This window comes from Danio rerio, chromosome 16 (genome assembly GCF_052040795.2).
Source record: "Danio rerio strain M-AB ecotype USA chromosome 16, GRCz13ab, whole genome shotgun sequence".
NCBI classification, from domain to species: domain Eukaryota; kingdom Metazoa; phylum Chordata; class Actinopteri; order Cypriniformes; family Danionidae; genus Danio; species Danio rerio.
Window position 1 is genome coordinate 23,982,501 of NC_141036.1, and position 27,500 is coordinate 24,010,000.

General features: G+C 34.2%; 2 protein-coding genes and 1 long non-coding RNA gene across 14 annotated transcripts in view; 1 reads left to right on the forward strand and 2 right to left on the reverse strand.

The window, feature by feature from the left end:
• Positions 1–21,823, reverse strand: part of pals2a (protein associated with LIN7 2, MAGUK p55 family member a) — a 46,741-nt gene extending 24,918 nt beyond the window's left edge. For 2 of the 7 annotated variants that reach the window (XR_015510353.1, XM_087285456.1), the window contains exons 1-2: positions 21,678–21,785; positions 13,493–13,564 (exon numbers count right to left, since the gene is read on the reverse strand). Coding sequence is in view for 2 of the 7 variants with exons in the window: in XM_087285455.1 (XP_087141581.1) it covers positions 7,499–7,600; positions 13,493–13,564; positions 16,329–16,464 (310 nt within the window). In the remaining 5 variants the exon portion in view is untranslated. 7 annotated transcript variants of the gene reach the window in all.
• Positions 1–24,973, forward strand: part of LOC147840250 (uncharacterized) — a 43,948-nt gene extending 18,975 nt beyond the window's left edge. The window contains exons 2-3 of the long non-coding RNA XR_015511382.1: positions 8,472–8,519; positions 23,321–24,973. This is a non-coding gene — a long non-coding RNA (uncharacterized LOC147840250). The remainder of the gene's footprint in view (positions 1–8,471; positions 8,520–23,320) is intronic.
• stk31 (serine/threonine kinase 31) overlaps positions 24,701–27,500 on the reverse strand; it is a 42,379-nt gene continuing 39,579 nt past the window's right edge. For 5 of the 6 annotated variants that reach the window (XR_015510153.1, XM_087284940.1, XM_087284938.1 and 2 more), the window contains 2 exons: positions 25,214–25,279; positions 24,848–25,121 (listed from right to left, as the gene is read on the reverse strand). Coding sequence is in view for 5 of the 6 variants with exons in the window: in XM_087284940.1 (XP_087141066.1) it covers positions 25,017–25,121; positions 25,214–25,279 (171 nt within the window). In the remaining variant the exon portion in view is untranslated. 6 annotated transcript variants of the gene reach the window in all.

Below are 27,500 nucleotides of genomic sequence, written 5' to 3' on the forward strand. Positions count from 1 at the left end.
GTAAATGAGCCGATTGAGAGGAATAAGTAACAAATTACAAATACTCAAATTACTGCGAGTAGTTTCTCAGAAATTACAATTTACAAAGTAGTTTTAAAAATGTGTACTTTTACTTTTGCTTGAGTACATTGTTACGAAGGTAAATTGCATCATAACAAACTACCTCAAGACATGGGTGATTTATAATTTAAGCAAACTGTTTGGTAGCATAAAAAAAGTGTCCAAAAAGGTTTACAAAATCTTTACACACATTGGCCCAGATGTTTAGATGCATGTCACTGATGAGAGATGACTGATGTTTATTGTATAATGACTGAAACGGCTTTAAACTACCAGCAGGCACAAAACATCAACATACCGTCAGATTGACATTATACCCCAAGGGACATTCCATTTTGTTTGGAATGAAAAGTTGAGTTGACATCAGTGCCCAAGTTAGGCTCAAGTTAGGCTCAATGTCCAAATATATATATATATATTTTTTTTTTTAAATCAACCAAATATCATTATCTAATGATGTTAGGCTTGATGTTGTGTAGCCGTTACCACTATGATGTCTATCAGATATTGGATTTTGGTTTCCATACCTGACAAATATCAGTATTTGATGTCAATATGACGTTGGTTTAAGATGTTGGCTCAACGTTGGATTTTGGTCATTTTCTAACACAACCTAAAATCAACCAAATATCAACATCATTTGACATAATTATTAGACATCAAAACAATGTTTTCCTTAAACAAATTCAAGGCACTAAATTTTGGTCACCTGACATCACAACCTAAATCTAACCTAATATTAACATCTTATGACGTAGTGTGCCTGCCAGGGCAATAACTAAATGCACTACAGAATACTAAAGAATACAGACTCCTACATTTTTAGGCAAGTAATGGTACTTTAACATTAGTATGATTTTTCATACTCTTTCCACCACTGGGATTGAGTTCGAGTCCTGGCTGGGCCAGTTCTGAGTGGAGTTTGCATGTTTTCCCTGTTCCCATAGGTTTTCTCCGGGTGGTCCAGTTTCCCCCACAATCCGAAGACATGCGCTATAGCTGAATTGAATAAATAAACTGGCCATAGTGTATAACTGTAAATGAGTGTGTATGGGTGTTTCCCAATACTGGGTTGCAGCTGAAAGGGCATCCAATTCATAGAACATAAGTTGGAATAGTTGGCGGTTCATTTTGCTGTGGTGACCACTGAAACAGAGACTAAACCGAAGGAAAATGAATGAATTATTAAATAATGTCCATACCTTATATTAAATCGATGATTTTAAAAACAAAAAAGGTATAGCTGGCCCTATTTACAGGTAGAATTATAGGTAAATTTATATATTAAAAGTCACTAGGTGTCTCAATAAACAATAAATTTGCAGTATGTGTCAACTTACATTGTAGTTCATGCCCTATCGTTTCATGTTAAACATACAAAGATTTATAGGTAAATAAAACATTATTATTAACAAAAACAATTTTTATTATTATTACTAAAACTTTATTCATTAACAAAAATAATTAAGCAACGATCGTCTCTGTAAGGTGCCTTCATCAAAGCCACAATCTTACACCTTTCTTGCTTCACTTGATGTACCACAGAGACAGAGTACATACTAATGTATTAAATAGCATATTGGAAAACTATTCTTTACACAAGACAAAAAAATACTTTACACAAGGTAAACGGTTATGTACATCTGACCATCTATGAATGTTCATGAATATTTTGAGCTCTGCTCTGATGCTCCCACAGCTCAGTGCATGCCCAAACACACACACGCACAGAGAGAGTTATGTACTGTGAAAAAAAAACATGCAAAATATTACAAAATACTTTAACTTGGTAAAATACTTTGTTAAATCTTTTTAAAATTAAGTTGATCAACAAAAACAAAAAAACCTGTTTTGTCCCAAGTTGTGTTAATATAGGCAAAATTATAATTATAGTGGACAAAAGGGCCAGGCAAAAGATGTATTAAAAGTTGTATTTGGAAGCTTTAACATATATGAAAGCACTCCCAGCAATTAAAATCAAACTATGCAACTAAAAGTTATGCCAACTGTGCAATAGTTTAAAGTTCCAAGCTTGACTGTACACAGTCCAATGACCTACTGCTATCCAGTAACTGAGAATGACAAAAACAATTCATATACAGTATGTAGTACTGCATCAGAAAGCACTCAGACAATTATAAACAACTTGAGGGGCTAAAAATAGGCATATTCACCACAAAGTAGAGTAATTTGCATATTGCAAACAGTAACCATTTCCATGGTGAATAAACCCACACAGAGACCTCTCCCACAATAAAAAAAAAAGAAAAAAAGAAAAAGAAAAAAAAAATTCACATAAGGCAGATGATGTGTTGTGTCAGTGAAAACCGCTGAAAGAAAACACTGAGCTGAGGGCCATACATTGAGATTCATTTCAACTTTTCGGGAACACTGTATAAGAACTACACTATGAAACATTTATTAAGCATTAGAATATAGTGAATTTATTATCTGTTAAAGTATTAACTCTAATAAACATTAGTAAGCAGTTTATAACTGAAGCTACAAATGATCTATTCTTGATCCATAAGCACATTTATAATGTGCTTAATAGTGTACTTTCATACTTTGTTAATGATTTATTTTTCATGACTAAACTAAGCATTGCATTATTTAAAAACCAGTTATTTAAAGCATAGTTGGTGGTTTTTTTAACATCATTCCGAATGAGTTAAATGATAAATAAACTATTCAAATTAACATTTATAATTCTTCTTATTCAGCCATATACTAATAGTTAATTTTTATGTTAATAAATGCTTTATTAAGTCTACTTCATCCAGTTTTGTGACCTAATATAAAAAGTGAGGACTATTTATGCTTTATAAACCCTTATATAAGCACAAATAAATAAATTACTTTATTCATTTTTATTGGTTTCAAGATACACAAATGAAACTGTATGAAATAAAAAAAAATTTGCAACCTTATCTAAAACAAAATTACTGTACAGTTTAAACATTGCATCCTATTATATTGTGAAATTATTATATTGTTGTTGTTTTTTCCAATTGTATGTTGAATTTTGACACTACTTGTAACGAAGGGGCTGACAGAGGGATTTATTTGCAGAATATTTATTAAACACAGTTTAAAAAAGACAAGCACACAGATGTAACGCGTGTGCGAACTCACATCAAATACAATAGTGTTACGTAGCAGGGTTGAAGGCAGGTAATCACAGTATGAGAGTCCAGGCATGGGTCCGAGGCAGGCAGCGAATATCAAGGTCGGTGTACAGGCTAGAGTTCAAGGCAGGCAGCTTGGATCAAAGTCAATAATCAGGCAGAGGTACAAGGCAGGCGACTGGCAGGACTAGGTCGAGGAACAAGGCAAGGTAAGCAACGGGAAAGCAGGCAGTGTAGAGAAACGCTCAGTAGTGTTAGCCGGGGCAGAACAAGACTTCGCAAAGACTGAGTGTGTGTGTGCTGCTTATAAGCATGAGCGTGGGTGATTTGCTGGATGCGCTTCAGGTGTGCAGGCTATCAGTGTAAGTGGATGATGTAATGGCTAAAAGTTCGGGGATAGTGACCTTAGCTGGCCAGCGAGGGGAATGACTGGGACTGAGTCTGTGACACTACTGTTATTCAGCAATGTTTAAACTTTACAGTAATTTTACTTTTTAGATAAGATTGTTGTTAATTTGATACCAAGCCTTTAATTGTCAGTTATAAGAAATGTATAAAGCATAAATGGTCCTCACTTTAGATTAGGTCATAAAACTGCAAGGAGTTAATAAAGCATTTATTAGCATACATAGTAATCATTACTGTATTCCTGAATAATAAGATATATAAATGTTAATTTCAATAGTTTATTAATTATTTAAAAACTCATTTTAATGTTCTTACAAAAACACCAACTAATCCTAAATACAAATGTTTTGTAAATAATGTAATAATTTAGTAATGAAAATCAATCAGTCACAAAGTATGAAAGTACAATTATTAAGCACATTATAAAAATCAATAATACAGCATTTGTAGCTGCAGTTATAAACTGTTTACTAATGTTTATTATTGTAGAGTTAATGCTAAACAGATAATGAATTAACTATTTGCTAATGCTTAATAAATGATTAATAGCGTGTAGTTATAATAAAGTGTTGCCCTCTTTTCTATAACCTCTTTATATCCCTACTGGACTGCAAGGCAAGGCCTATTTGACACTGACAAAGTTTGGATAATAAGGAGTGAAAAGTTTGACACTATCGATCACAGCATACTTCTGGATAAGCTGGAAAACTGGGTTGGGCTGTCTGAGACGGTGCTCAAATGGTTCACATCTTACCTTAAAGGGAGAGGTTACTATGTCAGTATAGATGACCATAGGTCAAGGTGGACACCCATGACATGTGTAGTCCCACAAGACTAGATTCTGGCACCTCTCCTGTTCAACCTTTATATGCTGCCTCTCAGCCAAATAATGAGAAAGAACCAAAACTCATACCACAGCTATGCTGATGACACTCAGATCTACTTGGCCTTACTGCCTATTGACTACAGCCCCATTGACACCCTCTGCCAATGCATTGATGAAATTAACAATTGGATGTGCCAAAACTTTCTTTAAAAACTGAAGTCATTGCGTTTTGGAACAGAGATGAGGTTCTCAAGGTGAATGTTTACCTTGGCACTAAGGGTCAAACAACAAAAATAAGGTCAAGAATCTTGGTGTGACTCTGGAGTCAGTTCTGAGTTTCAATAGTCATGTCAAAGCAGTCAGTAAATCAGCATACTATCATCTCAAAAACACTTCAAGAATTAGATACTTTGTTTCTAGTGAAGACTTAGAGAAACTTGTTCATGCTTTTTTCAGCAGCGGGATGGATTACTGTAATGGACTCACTGGCCTTCCAAAAAAAACAAACAAAGGTATTCTTTTTGTGTTGTAAGCTTATGGAGGTTGAATAAAGTGTATCAAATCATCAAAAGCATCAAAAAGATAGACTAAATCACCTGTGACGACTGGTAGTTCTACATATCACCGAGGCTGAGAAAAGAACACATCACTGAAGTAGAACAATGGTAGAGCTGCACAATTAATCTGAAAAGATTATCTAGGGTGTTGAATCGAGATCGCAATCTTTAATCCAGCATTTTTATGATTCTGCCAATCATATTTTCAAGTTCAGGAGAGAAGCAAAGGCAGCTGCAAGAGTCTTTTCATTGTTTCACATACATTACTCAGCGACATGGACACCTCCAAATGATGTAAAGAGTTACATAATGTATTTATAAGGTATAATTAACCTAAAAATGTCATTGTCTTCATAAAATACTCTATCCACGGCCGGGAAATCACATGTGAGGTGAGCTGTTGAGCATGAGCTGTTACCACAGACAGAGAGGGCGGGCGCGTGCCCTACTAAATGATAGACGCGTGCACGTCTACTTTAGCGAACAAAACCCGCATAGTCTGTGAGTAACAGGTAATAAAGTTGTAAATAATATTCAGTTTGTGGCACGGAGTGATTGTTTGAGAGCCGCGCGCAAAGTATGAACAGCACTTAACAGTGAAAATGAAACCGAACACGTGCACATCATTTAAATAATCATATCGCATTTTAGAGTTATGACTGCGACAAGCATTTGATATGTTTTTGCTTACATAGCGAACACACAGCTGTGCATGAAATTAAATGTTTACAGTGCCAGTAAAACTACTCTAGCCTTTATAATGCTGATTTTACCAGTGAATAAAATGGTCTAACAATGTTGTCAATGACAGATTGAAAGCATATATCTCAAACAGAATTCAACATCAGAATTATTATAGGTAGAATAGAAGTATTTATAGAAACCATTAGACCCACACAAAATATTATTGTTGTTGTTTTACCATATGTTTAATTGCCGACTCATATTAACCTTTATTATACATCTACAGAATCGTGAGAAACTCGTGATCTTTATTTTAAGCAAAAAATAAGTAAAAATAAAATTTAAAAAATAAATAATTGTGATTCTTATTTTAGCCAAAATCGTGCAGCTTTAACCAATGGTCTAAAACTCAATTCTTGAAGGGGTTGCAACTCTGCATAGTTTGGCTCCAACCACCTTCGTGTTTGATTAGGGTTGGACTAAAACTGTGTAGAGCTGTGGCCCTCCAGGAATCCAGTTTGAGGTCTATGCTGTAGACTAGAGCAATAGATAAATAATTTAAACATTAGGTTTCTGTAGGTGTACATCTAATATCACCAAAAAAAAAAAAAAAAGACTGCTTGATAAGGATACACGTCAGTGTAGTCCCTAATGTGCTAAATTACAACCTGTTCTGAAGTAATATCTAATAAAATGGTAATCCCAGTTCCTGCAGTGCAAAAACTGAGTAACTTAACCAATTGTTTTAGGAAGTGTGGAAAAAGTGTGAATTACAAAATACGGCAACAAAAAATTGGCAAAATTATGGCAAAAATTCAATGTTGCACAAACGGCATGTTTACATACAATCCATAAATGTAAATCACCCAGCTACTATAATATAAATAAACCTCATCTACACTTATTGGACCTTTTCTCACTGACTGTAATAACAATTATGAGAAGCTTGGAAATGTAAAAAAAAAAAAAAAATAGTTCATTTGATTCTGATCAGCATGATTCTGGTGTCAGCAAACTGCAAGTGTGGTTACTTGTGTTCGCACAACTTTCAGCAACTAGCATCCAATCTGTAGCAAAAAAGCTGCAACACGTGTACTGATAAAAATGAATAATGTAAGAGCAAAGCTGACTTAAGCCTGATTTATACTTCTGCGTCAAACACCGGCGTATGCTACGGCGCTGACGCATAGCCCTTCGCCGTGGCCATCGCCGTCACTGACGTGCACCTCTCAAAAAATGTAACTACATGTCGCAACGACGCGTAGCATAAGCTCTGTGATTGGTCGGCTTGGTAGCGCTGACGAGTCTGGGCGGGACCGAGAGGCGCGCGAATGGCGCGACGCCGCGCGAGCGATTGTTTACAAGTGTGGAGTCCCGTGAAGGAGCTCCGGATGGAAAGTTTTGTTTTGTGTTTACCTCATAGTTAAAGTTGTTGCACGTCCGCCGGTTCCTGCCTCAAAATGAGCGAGTTTGAGCCACTTGTACATCCCGGAAGTGTTCAGGAAAAGCAAAAAAGCAGCGAAGAAACTCGACACAGAGGAACATTTACACCTCACTGCCAACTAGCGTTTCGGAAGTGTTAATGCAGACCGGCAGAGACAGCGCGCAGAAGTATAAATGCACAGCCACGCGCGTTGCCTGTGCCGTGGGTTACGCCGGTCACCTGACGCAGAAGTATAAATCAGGCTTTATTTGAACCAATAAAACTCCACTAAATATCATCAACTGCTAACTTAAATATAACTTAATGTAACTTAAGTCTTAAATATAATGATCATACTTAAGCATATTAAGAAAAATATCCACAAACATGTAAGAGGCTCGAAGGTGCTTACCTGTGCCAGATTTGGCATTGGAAACAGTCATTGTTTCTATATTGCAGGGCAAGTTCACAGCTAAGACAAAATTTGTCTTCAATAGCAATGAGAACCATGCACCTGGGGAACAAGAAGAAGCAAGTCCACATCAGAATATTTACTCATGCCACCATTCTGTGCTGTTTTTTCTTTTTCATTAATGGTTATTAAAAATATATATATTTTCTATGCATGCTTTACGCTTGGTCTTTGAAATCTCAGCAGTACTGCCACCCTTTCAGAAGGTCCTCGAACCATGAATGAGGCAAATCCAAGTGAAAGGACTTTACCAATAAACAGACTCTCTTTACACACAACAGTTTATCCACAGAATCAGAGACATGCTTAAAGAGATTCTACAAAAAAAAAAAGGAAAAAAATCTGTTGATGTTCTTTAACTATTCAACAAACACTACAATCCTACGATGTGTGCTTATGGATACACAGAATTACTGGTTCAATGTAGATGCAAGCAAAAACTCTCTGCTGTACTTTAGAAAATCAAAAACATTTCATTAAAAGGGACCTGGCAAAGTGGTTAGCAGTTAGCACGGTTCCCTCGCAGCCAGCAAGGTTACAGGTTCGAGTCCTGACTGGACCAGGAGACCTTTCTATGTGGAGTTTGCATGTCCTTCCCAAATGTGTGTGTGTATGTTGGCTTCCTCTGTGTGCTTCTGTTTTAAATGCATGTATGTATTATACCATCTTTGCGTCAAATTATAAAAAACAAAATATTGCTTAAGTGAGGTGTTTGTGATACAGCGTCTATGAGGCTGAGAGTAAATTTGACGTTATTCTCTTCTCTAGCTGCCATCAGTTGTCTCACACTTTTTCCATTTTTTTCTAAAAGTCTTGATAACCCTATCGTGGAGATTTTATTATTATTTTTTTTATTAGCAAACAGGATTGTAAAAATATAATTTGATGTACTCTCCTATTCACTGTGTTCTAGGTTTTCCCAACTATGACGACTGCTGAGAAAACTGGAAATGTGCAAAATGTCTATTATTATGGTTTATTCTCTCAATACCCTTTGCAAAGCAGGACTGTGTCTTCATAGGCTGTGCTTTAGTTAATCTAACAACTAACAAACAACAAAATCTGACTGAGCCAACAGCCTATTGGCCAGCACACAGACATATAGCAGAGCCATCCTCCCCATGATCAGAGTTTAATTCCTGACGTTTTCCAACGTTACTAGCCACTCAGCATTTTCACTAGCCACAATTTTGTTGTTGGAAAATGTTTATATATGCATAAATATGACTTTGACATGCTAAAATTACTTGATTTAGATTTTGTGTTATGTCCACATGCCTCCTCATTCATAATGAGATTTGAATTCATTTTCACATTTTGTGTGTCGTGTATGAGTAAATGGGTCATGGTTTCAGTGTCAACTATTTTTATTTCACAGGACTTTTCAGAACTCACAATTAAGGATTTACCTAATTTATCTCTGATCACACCAAACAAAAATTATTTCTTAGCCACAAATTTTAAATGTGTCAAACAAGCTAAATAAAGCTGTATACTATACTTTTTATTTAACAAAACATTTATTTTAAAAATCAAAGAAAAACAATTGACTTTTAAAAAAAAATTGTCATGTATCAAAAATACGCACAGTAATCTGTCCTCGCTAAAGGTTTCTCAGATCACCAGTTAACTACACATAAATGGAGAGTTAATCTCATATTAAAGCAAATGTTGTTGTAAAAAATTATAATTAAACCATATAAACAAAAATAATGGAAGGATGATCACACAGTTAAGGCCAATTATTAATCTTTTCAAAGCGAAAGCAACCGGTGCTGCTTACAAAAAACGTATTTGGAGCTCTTGAAAGCAGCAAGACTATATGTGCATTAGCATTACTTTTTTGCCTGACTATTTGAAACAGTCGCGCGCATCACATCAGCTGTCAGCGCAAGTGATTATCCTCTCATTCGCTATTCATCTGCTTTCTTCTGCTCGCATGAATGCAATTTTTATTTATTTTATTTTATTTTTTTTTAGTCGTGCTGTTTCTCTATTCTAAGATCACATTTGCACGCATAATGGGTCATTGTTATAGTCGAACCCTGCGTTTAAGAAAACCACAATTTAAAAATTATTTTCAACCAGCCAAAGTGGCTAGTGAGAGTGACTGTCTAACCCGCCAAAGCTGAAATCTACCCGCATTTGGCGGGTGTTAATGTAAAGCCCTGATTCTAATGTATATTTATTGCAATAATAAATTATTTAAGGGGTGGTCCACTACAATGAGATTTTACACTTTATTTGATGTGTAATGTAGCTGTGTGAACAAACAACATCTCTGAATGTAATACGCTCAAAGTTCAATACATAAAGGAGACATTGGCTTTTACAGTTAGCATAGCAAAGCCTACAGCGAAAGAAGTTTGGGGAATACAAAAAAATACAGTGATTAGTGAGATCATAAACGCTTCAGGTTACATGCATACACCACGAGCATACACCCTGCACAGCGAAGGGGCGTGGCCAGAGGCACTGTAATGTTGTAGCAGATCAATCTAAAATGGTGTCAAAAACTGCTATTTCTACAGAGCTTCTTCTGTTTATGTGTTTGGGCCTCCAAAAGAAAAGACGCAAAGAGAGAAGTGCTTACAGTTCAATATCAATTATGGTCCTGAGAAATCTAAAAAATATTTAGCTAGCATTTGACAAAGGACAGCTTCCAGAATCTCTTGCAGTTTAGTGCTGGATTTGGCTAAAATCTCCTCAAAAATGGAGCAGCTCCAACCATAATAGAAGAAGCTGTGGAATTTGAGCCACAACCTGTAAGTATTTTTATTTGATAAAAATGATTAACCACATGCACAGTTTCTAGCGTCAACGACATGTTGTGGCAATGACGTAAACAATGAGAAATGCCATTTGTCACCACTAACAATTTAGCTACAAATTCATATTTATCTGTCAAACCGCTGTAAGCACACACAATCTTCATCAGTGTTGCAGTGTCCCTCTATGCGGCCACTTTCCATGCGTTATACATCTCAAATAACAAACTCGCAAAAGATGTGAACATTTCATATTACTTACACATGCTTATTCCAAATAAATGTGAAAGACACTTGTCAGATTTTTATTTTAGACAGCAGGTGTGAGGTTCAGCAGTCTCCTTTTTATTTTCTTTCTGATTCAGGCACAAACTGATATGGATAACAGCTACACTGACGGATAGTATTTACACAGCGCAAAACTGCATGCTTGTAGGGGCTTGACACTTTTCCTGGTGATGTCGAGCCAATCCGTAAATCACATCACATTATGTTAGCTGGCCAATCAGAGCCTCTTGAAGAAGAAAATAGGAAATATAATGTTAGCAGGAGTAGCTGTATATAGGGCTGTGACGTCACCGTGACAACCACGTCACCGCAGTTGTACATTGCCACTGTCAGTCGTATGTGATGTCACACACTTTAAAACACAAATTACTGTTATGTTGCCAAGTATTACATTTCTGTTAAAATATAACATTAGACGTGATTCAGCAATTTCAATTTCAACCATGATTCTTGTTGGAAAACAAAACCTTACATCTGGGAACATTTTGGATTTGTGCCGACCGAGAAGGGTAAACCAATTAATTTGGATTAAGCTTTTTGTAGTGTTTGTTTTTTATAAAAAGTGTTAAAAGTGTTAAAGTGTGGTTTAATATTCACAGCTGAGAGTACAAACACTGAAGAGCAAATCCATCGATGTGCAGCTTCACGGGTCTAGAACCACGCAAGCTAGTGGGAATCGACAGCGGTGAGGGGAAAAAAAATAAAAAAGCCACTCCTGTCTTCTGAACGCAAATGCCCAGCTAGTCAGCCAGGTATCACAGAGGCATTTCCAAAAATGGCCAGATAAAAAAAAGAGAAAGTGATAAATTGAAGACATTGATGAGAAATGGAGTAACATATTTGGTAACTTAGTAAAGAACGTGCTGCTCTGCAGTGTAGAGAAACCTGCTTTCTGAGAAATGTGGGCAGTGGAACAGAAGCAAGAAACCCTCTCTTGCAGTATGTGCGCATTTGCGCTACAAGCACACCGTCTGAGCCTGTATTGCTGGAAACATTATAACCCTAATTAGGTCTTCACTTAAATCGGACAAACTTAACATGTTAGTTTTTCTGGCAAATAATTTTAAATATGAATAGAATACAACAGGGTGGAGAGAACCTACGCTGTTTTTTTAAACATCGGACTTATATTATTACTGGTAAGCTAATACTTTTGTACTTATAATTATTGCTATTTATATTATTATTGATTAGTAAAGTGCCATTTAGGCTATTTGTGAAGTTCTTAAAAATGTAACGTTTAATTATTATTATTATACGGTTTTAAGCAGTTAAAGTCATTTAATATTTAACAACACAATACTGCTTATAAATGTTGTAGTTTTATTAATGAAAGTTCAAAAATAAACACGTACGTTTATACGGATACTTTATTAATTAATATTTAATTAAGTTATAACTTATTCCTTCATTTTTACATAAAATGTAAATTAACTATAGGCTACTTTGTTGGTGGTACGGGAGGAACATTTTTGCCAGTGAATGTTCTCACCACTTAAATAAAATAAAATAACTTGCGAAAAGGATGCAATAAACAAATGCAAAATCATAATCATTCTTCATATTCTGATTCGTAGGCTACATGCAATAAACCTATATTGCGCCGACAAGAACAAGCCTTAAAACAAAGTCTTGCTGTATTGCATTGCATATTTTTTTAGATTATCATTCAGCCTATACAGCGCATACGAGACGTTGATGTGGCAAATGCCCTTTACTCCTGCACTATATACCCATTTCATTTATGACACCGTAAACTTGACTTGGCAGGCTGATCATCTTCAAACTCAAAAGGCATTTTTAAGTGTCTAACTTGAGACTGCTGCTGCATAATGGGATGTTTCTTATAACAACTTTTAGCGATGTCAAAATGAAAGCAATCATTAAAAAGGGTTTTGCATTTTATCAATTGTATAGCTTATTCGTTTTAATAATAATGAATTTAATACATTATAATATTAATTACAGTGTAGACTACTATGCAGTGTCCCACAAAACATTTTTATTAGGTTAATAATAGACCTAACCCCTAACTGAAAAACGAATGTAAAAATAACAGGCAGTTGAGTCTCTGCTAAAATTTATTTAAGGACAAATTTCTTTTACGTTTTTTTTCCCCTTTCGAGATCAAGAGAGTTGTATTCTAAGAAATATTTAACTAAAACATGAAATTAATATCCAGTTGTTTTCCGTGTGAGTTTAGTGCGCCTCCGCACACCTCCCGTTTTAAAGGCTACTGGCACACCCTGACCTGACACGGGGACTAGATCTCTGCACTATTGCCTTTAATTTCACAATTTTCATAATTTCATTGCATTTTTTATATCTAAATTTATATTCTGAAAGGTGTAGGAATGATGGGAGTGTTAGTAATTAAAGACAGAAAGAACTTTTGAGTGAACTTCTGTGACAGATTATTTTAGTATGATTGATTATTTTAGTATGACTTTTTCATTTGCAAAAAAAAAAAAAAAAAAAAAAACAAGCACAGATTGCTTCGATCTTATAAACACAACCAAGCCTTATAAATACACTCTGGACCACCCCTTAAAAAATATAATGATGGCACAATGGCTTTTGTAAAATTACAAAATAGAGTCAATATGACTTATTTCCAAAGTAAGCTACTACAAGCTATGGTCTGTAACAATGCCAGCTGTGATGGCAAATAATCTTCCGTGTTCAGCAAAAAAATAGAAACTCAACAGGTTTGGCATCATCTGAAGGTGAATAAATTTCTATTTTTAGATGAACTACGCCTTTTAAGCAAACCTCTTTATTATAATTCCATGTACTACAACTTGAGGAAACATTACTGCAGACGAGACAACGTTCTGAAAATACAATATATCAGTAATTGTTTAATGTGATAACTCACCTGCAAAATATATTTGAGGGCAGTTCACAGAATCTCTGCTCACTCTATTCTGGAACACATGGACAGAAAAACCTGCAAGTAGACGAAAATTTTCCACCATTACTAAATTCTGACAAGTTCACCCATGAACCAAGCCTGCAAACACAAACACGGAGAGAAATATCTGTTCATTTGAAAAGCAGTAAAATGTAAGTTCCTCTGAATGGTAAACCATCCACATTATAACAGAGTAAAGCACCGGTCAGATCACACGATTTTTATTGTCGGTTACGAAAATCACCAAGTCAGATTGTGTGATTTATTTTTTATAAAATCGACTTGTCGTGGGTAAAAAATGAGCCAGACTATACGTTCCTTAATGATCAGTCATCCTGTGATGTCTACGACGAGTGTTATTTCCCAAAGCAGTCACAACGGTTGTTATAACAATATTTTTTTTCATCTCATTTTCAATTTGTTTATTTTTTTTTAATCTTATTTCAATCTCAATAAACACTGATTCTTACAAATAATAACTACATTATTTAAGGGCGCTCGTTAGGATCGGATCAAACTTATAATTCCTATTTAACAGGGGCATAGCCACAGGTGTGGGTGTGTGTGTGTGTGTGTGTGTGTGTGTGTGTGTGTGTGTGTGTGTGTATGTATGTATGTATGTATATATATGTATATATATATATATATATATATATATATATATATATATATATATATATATATATATATATATATATATATATATATATATATATATATATATATATATATATATATATATAGAGAGAGAGAGAGAGAGAGAGAGAGAGAGAGAGAGAGAGAGAGAGAGAGCGAGAGAGAGCGAGAGAGAGCGAGAGAGAGCGAGAGAGAGCGAGAGAGAGCGAGAGAAAGCGAGAGAGAGCGAGAGAGAGAGAGAGAGAGAGAGAGAGAGAGAGAGAGAGAGAGAGCGAGCTGTAAGGCAACAGCACTACCTACTGCGCCACTGCAATGCCGTTCCAAATTTCATTGGCGTTTAAATATGTAGATTTTTAAATGGGTTTATGTACTTGGGTAAATAGGTTTTGCACTCATTAACTTAGGTCAATATTAGTACAAAATCAATATATTAAAATATTGCAAATTTGCATATTGGAATGGTTTGCAATAAATGTATGATTTTTAACAAAAACACTTTTGTATGCCTGTCATTTGTAACACCATCTGAAAGACCTTTGAACACATTAGAAAACGGTGTTACACGTCAATGTTCATCTCTGAAACCAAGCAGACCAGACATGCTGGTTCCATAGTCAAAACAAAATCTTTAATGATTTTACTATGGATGCTAAAATGCTGTATGACCATGCAAATAAGCCATGTCAAGAAACATTACGACAGCAAAAGAAAAATTGTTTTTTCCCCGATTGTTTTTAATGTTTTCAGTTTAATAAAACTACACCAGTGGAGAAAGGTAATGGTGATATGCATTTTTGTTTTTTATATTGTTAAATTATCTGATGTGTTTTATGCAACAGTAAAACATTGTTGTTCACTTTCAGAAGCAGTAGTGATACTTTTTTCCTGAAATAATATGAAACATGTCAGTTACAAAAATTTCTTTACTGTTATATTGCATTGTATTGTGAATATCGCATTGAATAGTATTTAACATGCTATTACATATCTCATCTTTCCGTAATATTGCACAGCCCTACTTCAGTAATGTAATACAAATATACAGTTATTTTCTTCATATTCAATGAGGCTCTAACTGCTTCACGGTTTAAAAATGAATACTTGATTGTTTCAATAAATAAAAAAATTAAACAAAAAAAAATCACATTTGTAGTCAATTACATACTTATTTTTGCCAAACAACTTTATTTTATAAGAGACTGGAGAGAAAGATCTTTAACTTTTTTTTTCACGAACAATACAAAACTTAATTTTTCAATTCCATTCATCTTCATTCTTATGGCACTTATGTAAATTGTGTCAAAGCAACTTGAAAAAGATAGTAAAAGCCATAATATTGTGGAACAATCCAGCAATTCAGGCAGGCAGGAGAGAGTAAAATACTGGTGTAGCTAAGGTAAATGGAAACTGAGTTTACTCCAAGTAAACTCTAAGTTTAGTATAAATGTCACTGTTGAAGTTCAGTGTAATGTTGGGCTTTGCAATCTAAAATCGCAATCATGATTTGAAAAGTTGTGATCAGCTTAAAAAAAGAAAAAAAAATATTCGCAAGAGGCTGCAATATGGAATAGATATGTATTGTATAATTTCCCCAGCCCAAAGCAAATGTGATCGCCCTCTGTGTGTAAAAGACTTTTTAGCCAATTTAGTGAGCACATTCATCCTACCCAATCAGAATTGTGTGACCAAACTTTGCAAAATGCCCACAATGAAAATCAAACAAAAAGGAAAGTGCAGACTAGTGGGAAGATTGCTTTTGCTGCTTCAGGGGACATTAATAGACACATTTATATCAAAGCAAAACAGGACATCGGTAATATGGGAATATTTTGGTTTCAAAGACACATACACTCAAGAAAAACAGGTCATTTGTAAGAATTGTTGCCACAGCACAAGGAAATACAACAACCAGCACATATAAAAGAAAATTCACCACAGCCAGCTATTTGAGAAGCGTCCTGCAAAAAAGTCAATTGAAAATATTGCCAGAGACACTCAATCTAGCAAGCAACAACAAAATACAATTTCAGAGTTGTTTCAGCCATATTAGTTTGCGGAGCGTTCTGTACTTTTATAAATATTATTATTTTGTTTGTATAATGGCGACGCAGTGGCCCAGTAGGTATTGCTGTCACCTCACAGCAAGAAGGTCGCTGGTTCAAACCTTGGCTCAGTTGGCTTTTCTGTGTGGAGTTCGCATGTTTTCCCTGTGTTCGTGTGGGTTTCCTCCAGGTGCTCCGGTTTACCGCACAGTCCAAAGACATGCGGTACAGGTGAATTGGGTAGGCTAAATTGTCCATAGTGTATGAGAGTGAGTGAGTGTGTGTGTGTGTATGTTTCCCAAAGATGGGTTGCGGCTGGAAGGGCATCCGCTGCGTAAAAACGTGCTGGATAAGTTGGCGGTTCATTTCGCTGTGGCAACCCCAGATTAATAAAGGGATTGTTTGCAGAAAGGCAAGGTCATTTCATTTGTGTTTACTCAAAAGAAGAGTGTTTTATTCATTTTAAAAACAATTTGAATAAATGTTAGTGTTCCTTAATGTCTTTAGTTGCTTCTTTATATACAACTCATTGCATTTTATCAGTAAGAAGGTACTATACACTTTGAGCTGAAGCTTAAATAAAAAATTAAGTCGCAAATCAAATCGAAATCTATCCATCTCTTTTCTATATCGTCTTTGCAGCTGGAAGGGCATCCACTGTGTAAAACATATGCCAGAACACAGCACCACAAAGCATCAGTGATCCACCCTCATGCTCTACTCTGAGAATGAAACAATAGGCTTCTTTTGGGCTTCTCCAAACCGCAACTCTCCAGGAATGCGATGAAGACAGTGAATGTGGACTCAGAGAACGATACATTTCACTTTGTCCACAGCCCAAGCTTTTTGCTGCTGGCACAATGGAAACTGACATTTGGTATTGGCACAAGTGACCAAAGACTTAGCTATAGCAGTCCGGCCATCTATATTGACCCAGCGAGACGTGCACTAACAATTTGCCTTCCTATGAGCTCAGATATGTCACCCATAATGTTGTGTGGATTGCAATATTTTAAGCAAAACTGTGCTATTAATCTACTAATTAAATGCTCTGCTCTTACCCAATGAGCAATTGAGGATTGGTCAGCAGACTGGTCAAATTTAACCAGGAAACCTCCAACACTAAACGGGCCAGTGTTTCAGTTTCATTGTCAAACACCTGTACGTGCCTCAGCCTATATTTTTGCTAAAGATAAAGTGCATTGTGCTGGATAGGTTATGTTGCACATTTCAAATGGCAAATCCACTAGAGGGCGCTGTCTACATTTTTGTAACTCTGAAATAGGTTAATTGGGAGGGTACATTTAGTTGCAAGTCTCATATACATCTTCTTCTTGTACTCTTCCACTGGAAAGCAGAGCTTCTTGTACAGATCACCTAGACTAGAAACTGGAGAACAAAACCGTTCCCAAAATCTAATAATATTTTCAAAAGCAGAAACTGAATGCTCAGTTTCTCATGTACAACCCTGTAAAAAGTGAGCTACCAAGTCCAAGTTTAAGTAACAAAGTGGATACTCCAAGACTCCAATTGGTAAAAAAAATAAATAAATAAAAAGACAAAAAAAGTTAAACACTACCATGAGTGCCTCAGCAAGTGAATAAAACAGATTAAGAACGAACGTGGAAGTTTAATCTGATTAAGAGTCCTTATGAGATCAAGTCTTTGCTCGAAAGGCAAGACAGCGGTATACCTTTCTAACATTAGAGGGGGCCTTTTATGTAAAAAGGGATCTCCTAAAAAATTATATCCATGATTGCAATCACATTATTTAAAACCAATATCATAAACAAAGGCTACATTTTTGGAGTCTAAATAAGATTTTTAAAGTCAAAACTTTTTGACAATCACCAGGGGTCGAACTCATAAAAATGTTTTTAAAAAGTTCTGTTATATTTCTTCTGTTGCACACAAAAGAAGATATTGAAAAAAAAGTTGTATGTAAAACAGCCATATTATTTTATCACTGTTTTAAAGTAGCAGCCACACCTTGGTCAAGTTTTTAAATGTAAAGCGTGTGAGATGGGTTTGTTTAATGAAATTAACCATCAAAAGAAAAGAAAATTGCAGGAAAGCATAAAATTCTCAGCTAATTGGAAATGAATGACAAAAAAGACAAGGCAAGACGTTCTCTAAAGCAGTGGTTCACAATTCTAGTCCTTAACACCTTTACCCTGCACATTTTGTATGTATTCCCTACTTAAAAAAACCTGATACGGATCATCAGCTCGTAAACAGCAAGATCTATGAACTGATTGTCGTGTGTCAAATAAGAGAGAAATACAAAATGTGCAGCCAGAGAGGTCCTGCGGACTGGAGATGGGAAACACCAGTCAAGCATTTCACTCTGGAACACAAACTTCTAACAAGCCAAGAGGGCTAATTTAAACCAAAATTTCATGCTTTTACATTATTAATTTTATAATATTGTTATGCTTAATATTTAAACAAAAAAGCATTACTAGTGGTCAGTAATTTTAACTTTACCTTGTTTTAAGTATTTTATTTTCAAGAACTAAATTAATGTTTTTTCTTAATCTAAAAAAGGCAAGAACATTAAGAAGATTTTATATATATATATATATATATATATATATATATGAAACACTCTTCCTAATATGAACTCTTTTCCTAAGTTAAAAAATAGGAAGCAATGGCAGTCAAGAAGAATTTTTTTCTCAAGAATGCATTGTGAATCCAGCCCCAGCAGTATCTTGGCAATTTCAAGCAAGCAGTGTCACACTCTGACTTGGTCTTGTGTGTTTTGCTTTAAATCATAGTACACAATGTGTTTTCTGCAGTGTCTGACGTAGAATAAAATGTTCACACGAATAGCCTGAGGCCAAAAGGCTGGGGAGTATGTAACTAGGCCAAGGTGTTTCAAAGTAGAGGAGCATATTATAGAGGCTTTAATTCAGAAACAAACTTATCAACATAAAATGTTTCCTCAGACGTTTGTTTTCAAACAACTGCAATGAATTAAAAAACTAGTTTGCCTAAAAAGTCACAATTTACTCGTCTTCCACTTATCCAAATCTATTTGATTTCTTTCTTCTGTCGAATAAAACATAAAATAAAAACAGTGGTTGGAAACCACTGGCAATTATTCTTCTTACTGTACTATAAATCTCAATGATTCTGTTCATTGTTTTCTAAATATCTTCTTTTGTGTTCAGCAGAAAAATAAACTCATGAAAAACAGGTTTAAAACTACTTCAGGGTGAGTAAACTTTCATTCTGAAGTGAACAATCTATTTAATAGTCACTTTACAATAAGGTTACAGTAGGTAATGTATTTACTAATAAGAACGAAGTATCATGACAAATTAATTATTTGTAGCCTACCGCTTCAACTACCTGCCCTGCATGGTCTTTGTTTCACTCATACCCATTTTTTTCCCTTCACTCTCCTATTGGTGAAGTTTTTTTTCCCTCTCCGCTGTCGCCACTGGCTCGCATGGTTCAGGATTGGTAGAGCTACGCATCGATGAATTTGCTCTTCAGTGTTTGGACTCTCAGTAATGATTTCAAATCACACTGAACTGAGCTAAACTGAACTGAACTTAAACACTAAAAACTGAACTACACTGTTCCAGTTACTATGACCATTTATGTGAAGCTGCTTTGACAATCTACATTGTAAAAGCGATATACAAATAAAGCTGAATTGAATAAATAAAGATAAGTTACACACAAATTACCCAATGGGATTACACAATGGGACTCTGGCATGAATAGGCAGAGTGATCTGTGTCGTTTTAATGCTGTTGACAAATTTGGTTGGTAAATGGTGCACTACTAACAGTATCAGAGGTTTTTGCTAAAATTTCAAAGTGTGAAAGCAAAAGATTGAAGCAGTGTACTGACGCTGTGACATGTTACCTGATTGATTCAAAAGACCGAAGAATTGTTAGATAGAGACAAGATTAATTAAATATCATGTTCAACTACTATAGCGAGACGTGATCCAGTGGTACATCCTTAATGAACTGTCAGATGTGCACTGCTCTCTGGGATCCAAAGACATGCGCTCTAGGTGTTTTGGTTAAGCTAAATTATCTGTAGTGTCCATGTGTGAAGGGCATCTGCTGCATAAAACAAATGCCGGATGAATTGGCGGTTCATTCCACTGTGGTGACCCCTCATTAAAGGGACTATATTTATTATTTCATAGTGCACTATAAAAACATGTTTTATTGTTCTTATTAAGAACCATAATCACTGCCATTAAAACACCTGAAAGTGTACCAATGTTATTAAAAAAGTTATTTAGAAGTAATTTTGTTTAAGTATATGTTGTTTAAAAGCTAGGTAGTATAAAAAGTCAGTCTTCCATCTGCATATTTCCACAATAGTCAGATTTTTTCAAACTAAGTATTATCAGAGCTTAGCGAACCATCAAACTTAATTTACTGTGCATTAAAAATATTTTTTTTTCCTTTTCATTTGTCCTGTGTGATGAAGGTAAAACGTGATTTGCCAACCGCCAGATAAAACTTAAGGCAAAACGCGCATGTGCGTATTTTCCTTAGAAAATGTATGCAATTTTTGATTGTAGTTAGACGATGAACAAATTAGAGCTGTGCATTATTCAGTGTTTTTCTTTTAACGTGCTTCTTTACATTATTCAGTACATCATCTTTAGCGTTCAAACAAATGATCTCAACCAGGTTTGGAAGTAGTGGAGGATGAGTAAATGAACTACTTTCATTTTTTGGGGTGAACTATCCCTTTAAATATGACTGACTCCTGGGGTCTGTTTTGCGATTTAGATGTATAATGACCCACTTTAACAGTACTTAGCAGCAAGCAAATGCAGAACAAATTTAAAAATGCCTTTGTACGGTGTTGTAAATGAGTTATAAAGCACCAAAGCTATATGACCGTGTTGAATTGGGCTGCTCTCATTGTTACATTAAATTCACTCGCGCATTCTTGCTACGGTTGACTGTCCTGGAAGTGCCATGTTTTGTTAATCTGTTCTGTTCTAGTAAAAAAAAACCTGCCTCCAGTTAACGTTTCTAGTCACTCTGGACAGTACGTAACACGCCGGAGATTTTTATGATGGCAACACGAGCGCACGTGCGGCCCATTCAACTTCAAGGAAAAGCGCAGCGCGTGGGACGCAAAGAGCACATTGCTCGCGCTCAGTGCTACTACAGCTTTTACAAACCAAACTCGATTGCCCAAAGAATATAAAGTTTACATTGCGAGTTCGTGCTGCTGATTTTCGCGGTTCTTTCATTCATGCCTTGAACTGCTTTCAACAGTTAGCTTAACCAGTGTAGCCGCGGAGTGCTAGCAGCAATCAGCTGTTTATTATTAGACTGCTAACTGGATTTAGCTGGTTAGCGCTCCAATCAAAAGTGTCCCCAGTGTGAGACAGCTGCACAGACATCCACGTGTAGAGCCCTGCTCATACAAACACCCGCACCTATAGCCTCAAATAATTCATAAAGCTCAAGACGTACCTCGCAGTCCCCCTTTGATGAATCCGTGTCCCTGTGAGAATTTAAAGCCCCATAAATTTCCCAAGCAGACAGAACAAGACACTTATCCTCTCTAGTGCTCCCTATGTCAGTCAAGACGCACGGACCTGCCCTTTTCGTTGACGCCCGAGAGCAACGACCAATCGGAGGTATGAGATGCAGAAGAACACGCCTACCGTCCGTTCTATTCCTGTATAATAGTAGTGCATGTGCGACTCATTTGTGAAATACGTGGGACGATTGTCATTTCTCCGCCCCATTAGTAACTTGCTCATTTAAGATTAAGGGTTTGTATGACCATATCTATAAGAGATATATATATATATATATATATATATATATATATATATATATATATATATATATATATATATATATATATATATAACCTAATTCTGAATTCTACAGTTTTATATTTAGAGATATAATTTATATAAGTTTATAATAATCTATCAGGAAACGATTGGATATGTATAAGCATTTATCAACTTAGCCACCATTTTCATGAAATACTCTGTTTACAATAATAATATCACACATTAATCTATAGTAAAATATTATATATGACAGGAATAAATTAAATATGACATCTTTTGGGGACGTGACGTCTTCAATTTTCTGTTAGCTGTCCAGTAGAGAGCAGCACCAGCTCTTTCACTTTCTTTACACTCACTCCCTTCATTCTGCGTTAATGAACTTAGAGCATAAAAAACTATTATTTATTTATTTATATATATATATATATATATATATATATATATATATATATATATATATATATATATATATATATATATATATATATATATATATATATATATAATTCATTTAAATAATTGTTAGAAAAAAAATCTTTTGGCTTTTTTTTTAACTCTTTGATATGGAGCTAATAATATGCCAAAACAATCTGAATTTGAATTGTGTTAATAAGAAATTCAAATTCAAAACAATTTAAAATGGCATGTAAAAATTCTGATTTATTAAACTACTTTATCAATAATTCAAATAACACAATTCAAATTCAGATTGGTTTGGCATGTTATTAGCTCCATACCTTGACTTATTCCACACTAACTTAAATGTAATTCTTTAACATTTTAACAATTAACAAAAAGTAATGTTTTAAAAATATTTAAAAAGCAGTAAATGTTTAATTAAAATGTAAGAATTTATTTATGAATTATAAATGTTGTGTTGCTACTTTTATTAAGATTTAATGATTGATCATTTTTGCAATGCTTTTAATTCATCAACATATTATAATGTACAGAACATGTAAGGGCCAAAGCTGCAACACTGCCACTCTCTGGATACCACTGGCATTACTTTTGTGGCTAAAAAAAACTAGCAACACCAAGTAGACATTTTCTTAAATCTAAAAAGAGACAATTCAAATAAAAAAATAGAGGACAGAGAAAATTAAATGAAGTTTTATGAAAAATTATTTTTAATGGAAACCAAAGGAATAGTTCACACATTAATTCTGCCATTGTTTGACTTTTGTTAGTCACAAGATGTAATTTATTTAAAAAAATATTGGAACCTTTAAACATTAAATTCCATAGTATTTGTGTTTCATACTTCTAACATTTGTCAAAAGGTCTTGAAAAATCTTTTTGTGTTAGACAGAGAACACTCATAAAGATCTGGAACTACTCAGGTTCAGAGCGTCATTACTGGTTGAGGGTCAGTAATGGTGATTTGGGGAGTAAATTTTTATTTGTGGGTGAACTATCCTTAATGCTTTTCATTGTGACGCAGTGCTTCCTTTTTCTCAGAGGTACAGATGTGGTTATGGTCCAGGAATTTAAATTTTCCTCCCTTCACTGTAAATACAGTTAAGTATCTTCCTTGGAAAACAAAGAACATCATTTTGCTGTCAATCTTCTATTATGTTTGGGATAATTCTTTTATCACAAATGCAGATGATCTACTCCTAACTTTACAGGAGGCACAGACAACACAGACTAATCTCCAGCCACCCTCCCGTTTTGTTATTTTTCCCAGAAAACTCCAATAAGTGGCATAAATGGTACCTTTCATCAATGTTTGTAAATAAAAAAATAACAATGATAAAAAAAATCTGTGAATAACAAGAAAAGGTTCAATTTCATGGGCCTGTTGCACCAGCAGTGTGCAAGTTAAAACGCAGCCTAGTTGTGACTTAAAGGGACACTAAGTTAAAACAAACACAGTACTAAATGTTTGTGTTGCACTACTGAACTTAGTTTAAACGTAACACTACGTTCCAACTAAATATTTACGGCAGCATGCCCTTCATATAAAATGGTAGAAAAGAGACAACAATAAGATTAGTTTACGTTACGCAGCTCGTGATCATAATGAAGAATGTTTTGTGTTTATTGTATCCATCAATTAAAATGAGAATTTCTTCATAACAGTTTTTTTTCCAGCTCTTTTTTTCTTTCATGAGTAGGATATATAAAAAAATAAAAGTTTAATGTTTTGATAACTTCGTGTGCATTCAATTTCGCATGTATTCACAGTTCGAGATGCAGATGTGTGCATCGTCTGTTATTAGTGACTGACTGTAATGTAAAGAAGTGCTATAAAAATGTGATTTATAATTTATTTATATATAGATGCAATAGTTGCAAAATTTTGAAGCAGTTTAACGATTTAGATGCTTTTTATTTCGATAACACATCATTCAACATGACAACACATGACTTTACGGAGAGCTTACAATCTACTAACTACAGTTTGCCTTAAGAGCATGTGTTGCAACGGAAGTAAGAACAAATTTCGTTACAAACTAGCTAGTAGTTACTAAGCCCCTAGTGTGGACTTATCGTTCCAGTTTAAGAATGAACAACTGGTGCAACCCTAGCCATGTGAATGGTAATGGGAAATTTGTTGAGTTGCAAATTGCTGAGAGAATTTGAGCACTAGTAAGGATTCACTGCCATTACAAAGAGTTTTTCAAAATAATTTTGCAATACATTTATAAGTGAATTTTTAATAAAGCTTGTTAAAAAAAAAAAAAAAAAAAGCACAGAAAGATATACAAATTCAAAGCAGAGCATTTCAGTCAGTGACAGAAATGACATTTGACAGCTTTTCACGTTTTGCTGATTGCTGCCGGAACAGGACAAAGCATAACAAACTGGAAAAATCAATTACTGACTGTATTCAAAAAAAAGATTTATTTAGTCTTTTGAATGTTTTTGTTGTATTTTTTATTCCAGGAACATTAAACCGGATATAAGGAACAAACAAACAAATACCTCTGGGGTTTTTTTATACAGACAAATTCTAAACAAAAAATTCAAAGAACGCAACCACGAACACATTTGGGTTTTACATATCATCTGAGATGAAGTAGTCTTGTTTTAGGGCCTCGGAAGCAGACAGTCTTGTAGGGGACAACAGTAGTTTTGAGAGGAGAGCTTGCAATTTCACATTCTGTCAGAGACATACTGTATTAGATGACTCAAAAACTAGAGTATTTATTTTATTTTATATTAGTCAGCTTGTTCAGCTTGTTTTCGACATACCATCTCCAAACCAGTGAAGTCTACATTCTGAGTATCTAGGGCTCCGTTGAAGTCTGGAAAATGCAGCTGTAAACAAAAAAGAAGAATAATTTTTTATTTACCATATTAGGTAACCTACTATGTGCAATCTGAGCCAATGACAATGACACAAATCATAAAAGACAAGATCTAAACGGTAGGGATTAGGCCAAAGGAAGTTTGTATAACTCTTATTTTATCCAAGATCTAACTTCACTCTCTGATTTCACTCTCTGGATCATCTGACATCATTTACCTCACTCAGGACATGTGTTAGAGGTTCTTGATTGACGCACATCATAATACCAGCCATATGTGTAAAGCACAAATAATGTCCTTCAACTCAGTCCAGCAGCCATCATCCGTGGACCAATCTCTATCTGTTTGTTCCAATGTTCCATTTGTTAGATGTTTGCTTCAACTTTTGCAGTCTGAAGCGCGTCAAATGAACAAATTGCCCAAATCACTCCACAGGATGTCTTTATTCCATATTTGCTATGACTTCATAGGCATCATCTTAATCTGCTTACTGCACAAGCTGAAACCCCCCCTCCATGTAATGTAATGCAATGATTTTTGAGACACTCAACTACATCACATGTGCTGCGTATGCAACCTCTTTAAAAGTCATGTAAAACAATTAATTGCAAACTGAAATAAATTAAATTAAATTTGACTAAAATTGATTAAATGGTTTGGAATTTCATGTTTTATGAGATTTAAATTAATTTTGCAGGATTGTAAAAATGTGCGACTTTTTGTTGATTTTTCGTTGGATTCAGCGATCGAGGAATCAGGAATAACTAGGGGGTGTGATAATTGACAAAATAAAACATTTCATAATAGAAATAAAGTAGTTTTTTAAAGACATCATTTTTTAATTTTTCTAATTAATCATTACAAAAATTATAGATAATACAATTTCCTATATTTCAAATATTTACAGCACACTGTTATTTTTAAATATACTTATAAATACAAAAAATGTGTGTCAAATATGAAAACAACAAAATGCATGAGTATTCATTACTTTTTATAATTATATTTTATACAAAATGTGTACTTTTAAAAAATACTATTTAAAAATAATTTTGTTTCTAATATTACATAAGTTGTCTAATTACATATTATATAATACATTTTATTACATATAAAATAATGCTTTAATTATATATTTACATACACTGTACAAATCTGATAATTCATACACTATATTTTTTTACATATATTTATAAATTTGAATTTTATTGTATAAAATCGAAGAATGTATTGTACAAATAAATATATTTCATATTCTAGAAGTTGCCTTCTAATTTAAGTCTATTTACAATAATAAACAAAAAATACAATAAACAGTCAAGCACAAATAAAATAATAAAACAATAATAAACTACGCAACTGTAACAAAATAGGGATATATTTTATAAAAAGTAAATATTACAATGATTTTTGTAAAAAAAAAAAAAAAAAAAATATATATATATATATATATATATATATATATATATATATATATATATATATATATATATATATATATATATATATATATATATTAGTGCTGTCAATTGATTAAAAAAAACTAATTAAATCGCACTTCAAAAAAAATGTAATAGCGATTAATCATGATTAATCGCATTTAAAAGACTGAAACTTGTAATTTTGGCTATTCGAGTGTAAAATTAATGTAAACTCAAGACAAATACTATTTAAATTCAAAATATAATTCATTATAAGAATTTTTGTATACTTGTAACAGAGATTTCTTCATGTAAACAACATACCCACAATAAACCATCAAGATCCTGGCTTGACAGCCATATTTATTACAGAAATAAAAACACATGTTAATGCCATTTGAATTTCAAAACAATCAATGCCAATAAAGAAAACATTGATTTCCATATTGGATTCTAAGTGGACTGCAAAAAAATGTCAAAATTCAGGCATTGCAGATATAGAAAATTATAATAATAATAATAAAGTATTGAAAATCTGTGCATGCCCTTGAATATGTTTACCAACTCCCATTCTATAAAAGCACAAAAGCCATATATAGGAAATAATGAGAGTTGACAAATTAAATAACTACATTTTTTTATTTATTATTAAAATAAAATTATAATCCACACTGGAAATGTGGGTGCCTGTGTTTTGAGGGGGCCTAGAAAATAATGAGCATAACAAAAACTGCCTGCTGACGCACACAGTTAATGTTGATTAATAAAATAAAGATAAATAATAAAAGCAATGTGTCAGAGACCCTTAA